General features: G+C 34.7%; 1 protein-coding gene across 2 annotated transcripts in view; it reads right to left on the minus strand.

The window, feature by feature from the left end:
* Window positions 1-3,100, minus strand: part of tspoap1 (TSPO associated protein 1) — a 141,323-nt gene that overhangs the window by 47,063 nt on the left and 91,160 nt on the right. For both annotated transcript variants that reach the window (XM_016441337.1, XM_016441335.1), the window contains 5 exons: window positions 3,087-3,100; window positions 2,113-2,196; window positions 1,936-2,025; window positions 916-1,038; window positions 674-778 (listed from right to left, as the gene is read on the minus strand). In XM_016441337.1, the coding sequence (XP_016296823.1) occupies window positions 674-778; window positions 916-1,038; window positions 1,936-2,025; window positions 2,113-2,196; window positions 3,087-3,100 (416 nt within the window). The remainder of the gene's footprint in view (window positions 1-673; window positions 779-915; window positions 1,039-1,935; window positions 2,026-2,112; window positions 2,197-3,086) is intronic.

Below are 3,100 nucleotides of genomic sequence, written 5' to 3' on the forward strand. Positions count from 1 at the left end.
CTGTATTTTCATTAACTAACATTAACAAAGATGAATAAATACTGTAATAAATGTATTGTTCATTGTTTGTTCATGTTAGTTAATACATTAACTAATGAAACCTTATTGTGAAGTGTTATCAAAATATGAATAAATAAATTTGTAATAAATAATGTAATAATAAATAATAATTTATATAATTTAAATGTTTTAAAATCCAAACACAATTTTAGTAAATAATAATAATAATAACAATAATAATAATAATAGGCAATAATATATATATATATATATATATATTAGGATCAAAACTGTTTGATCAAAACAAAATTGTTTGTCAGCTGTACAATTTATCATGCTCTGACAGTGAGAGGCAAGTAAAGATTGGATCACTACCACACATATATTTTTCTCCTGAAATATTCAAGAATGATTCTGGGTGTAATAGAAGTACAGCTTTATCCACAGCATTTGTGGCATAATGTCAGTGGCTTTTGCATAAAACTTTGACACTATGGTCTAACCAGGCATGACATGTTGACATGATGTCAACTCACGCAAGAAATGTGATTCATCACATAACCCTTGATTAGAACCAAATGTTAACAGATCATCAGGGTTTGCATTCAGGAACACAAAGCACAAACAGTCCTATATTAAATTCCCATTACTATGATAACGATGTGCAACCTACCCGCTGGAGTCGCTTGATCTCATCCTGTTTGAACTTGAGGATAGCCAGTGCCTGCTCATGCTCCAATTCCAGCTGCTGCCTGTGCTCAGCGACCTCTCGCATGTGCTGCCATCGCGCACGCGCACGCACGCACGCACGCACGCACACACACACACACACACACACACACAAATAAACAAACCGATTACACACTGAATGCAATGTGAACATGTTGAGAAACGGATTAAATGAGAGAGTTTTACCTTTAGGACCTGCTCTAGGTTCTCCAGCTTTGCACGGAGTCGCTGGTTCTCCTCCAGAACTGAACTATGCTGAGCGTTCAAAACACAGAGCTGTTCCTTTAGCTCCTCATTTTCAGCCTGCGACTACAGAAACACACAGTTTACACTGACCTTTAACAGCCAGAGGGTGCATAAACACACTTGAAGGAATAGTTCACCTAGAAATGAAACTTTGCTGAAAATGTGCTCACACTGAGGCCATCCAAGATGTAGATGAGTTTGTTTCTTCATCAGATTTGGAGAAATGTAGCATTGCATCAGTGTCTCAGCAATGGATCCTCTGCAGTGAATGGGTGCCGTCAGAATGAGAGTCCAAACAGCTGATAAAAACATCACAATAATCCACAAGTAATCCACACCACTCCAGTCCATCAGTTAATGACTAGAGAAGCCAAAAGCTGCACGTTTGTAAGAAACAAATCCATCATTAAGACTTTTTGAACTAAAACAGATAAAATCCATAATCCATAATAACGATTCCTCCGGTGAAACAGTCCATCTCCTGTTGTCTCTCACATCAAAATCCACCCACATATTTGTTTAGAGCCGTTTAAACGGTGCTTGATCTGTGCAGATTTCTCTCCTGATGCAGACCAGACCACTTTTTCACTGGAGGAAGCGTTATTATGGACTCGTATTTTAGCTACTATTTAAAGTTAAATACATATTAATGATGGATTTGTTTCTTACAAACATGCAGCTTTTCACTTCACAAGATGTTAACTGATGGACTGGAGTGGTGTGGATTACTTGTGGATTATTGTGATGTTTTTATCAGCTGTTTGGACTCTCATTCTGACGGCACCCATTCACTGCAGAGCATCCATTGCTGAGACACTGATGCAATGCTACATTTCTCCAAATCTGATGAAGAAACAAACTCATCCTAATCTTTGATGGCCGGAGGGTGAGTTAATTTTCAGCAAATCTTAATTTTTGTGTGAACTATTCCTTTAATTTTTTAATATAACAATGTTTCACCTGGTCGAGCAGCTGAGCCTTTCTCCTGAGGAGTTCTGCCTCCTCCACTAAGTGCTCATTTCTGCTGCGCTCGTCCACTAGCTGGTTCTCCTGTGAACAAACACACGCAGCGTGTCTTCCAGCCTGACATGCAGGAGATATGAGCTGTAAGCATTAAAATATTAGAAAAACACTCACCAAATTGAGACATCGTTTTTGTCTCTTCCGCACCTCATGCTCAAGAACTTCACATTCTTTCCTCTTCTTGCCCAACTCACTTTCCTGCAGAAACATCGCACAACATGCTCAGAAACATGGATATGTTCATCAAATTAAAAGAAAACCTTTGCAGTCATTCATGATTACTGAGCAAGGGAAAAAAAATATATATATATATGCTAGAAAAATTCTCTATCCACTAAAAGGTTTTACATTTTTAACATTAATTAAAAACAAAAAAAAAAGGATGTATTAATTTATTCAAATGTCTTAAAGTTTTACTAAATATTTAACTTAAAAATATGTACATTAATCGATTCTTATTAATTAATTGATCAATTAGTTTAATTGGCTCAGTGGCATTTACTTTTATTAATTTAGCAAATGCTTTTATCCAAAGTGAGTTACAAATGAGGAACATAAGCCAAAAACAAATACTAATTAAAATATGTATTGAATACAATTGTAATAAATAATAAACATAATAGTGTCATAAAAAATAAAAAAATAATTTTTATATAATTTATTTATAGTTTAACACTGTAAAGCTTCTTTGACAAAATCTGTATAGCATAAAGTGCTTTATAAATAGAGATGACTTGTTTCGGGTTTTTTTTCAACAATTCAGAAAATAGCAATTTCTTAAATATAATAGAATATTTTACAGCTGAACAAAACTAAAAAAAATTCTACATATGCTATGGGATTTTCAGGATTTTTGAAGATTTTCGTCTTTTCCATCACAGTTTTTAAACCGACGGTGAAAATCTTTTTGCATATTTTTGCCCATTTAATTCATATATTTGTCCCAGGCTCCCATGAATTCAGGTATTTTGGCATTTTTTGGGGTATGGTGTAAAATCTGTGCATATATAATTATTTATATATTTGATGTCAGTGGAAATGTACATGTAAACAGTACATCTCTATGTCTGTGATCATGTGACTCTTACCAGCAACTGAAGAC

Source organism: Sinocyclocheilus anshuiensis, unplaced genomic scaffold (assembly GCF_001515605.1).
Source record: "Sinocyclocheilus anshuiensis isolate Anshui unplaced genomic scaffold, SAMN03320099.WGS_v1.1 scaffold163, whole genome shotgun sequence".
NCBI lineage: Eukaryota > Metazoa > Chordata > Actinopteri > Cypriniformes > Cyprinidae > Sinocyclocheilus > Sinocyclocheilus anshuiensis.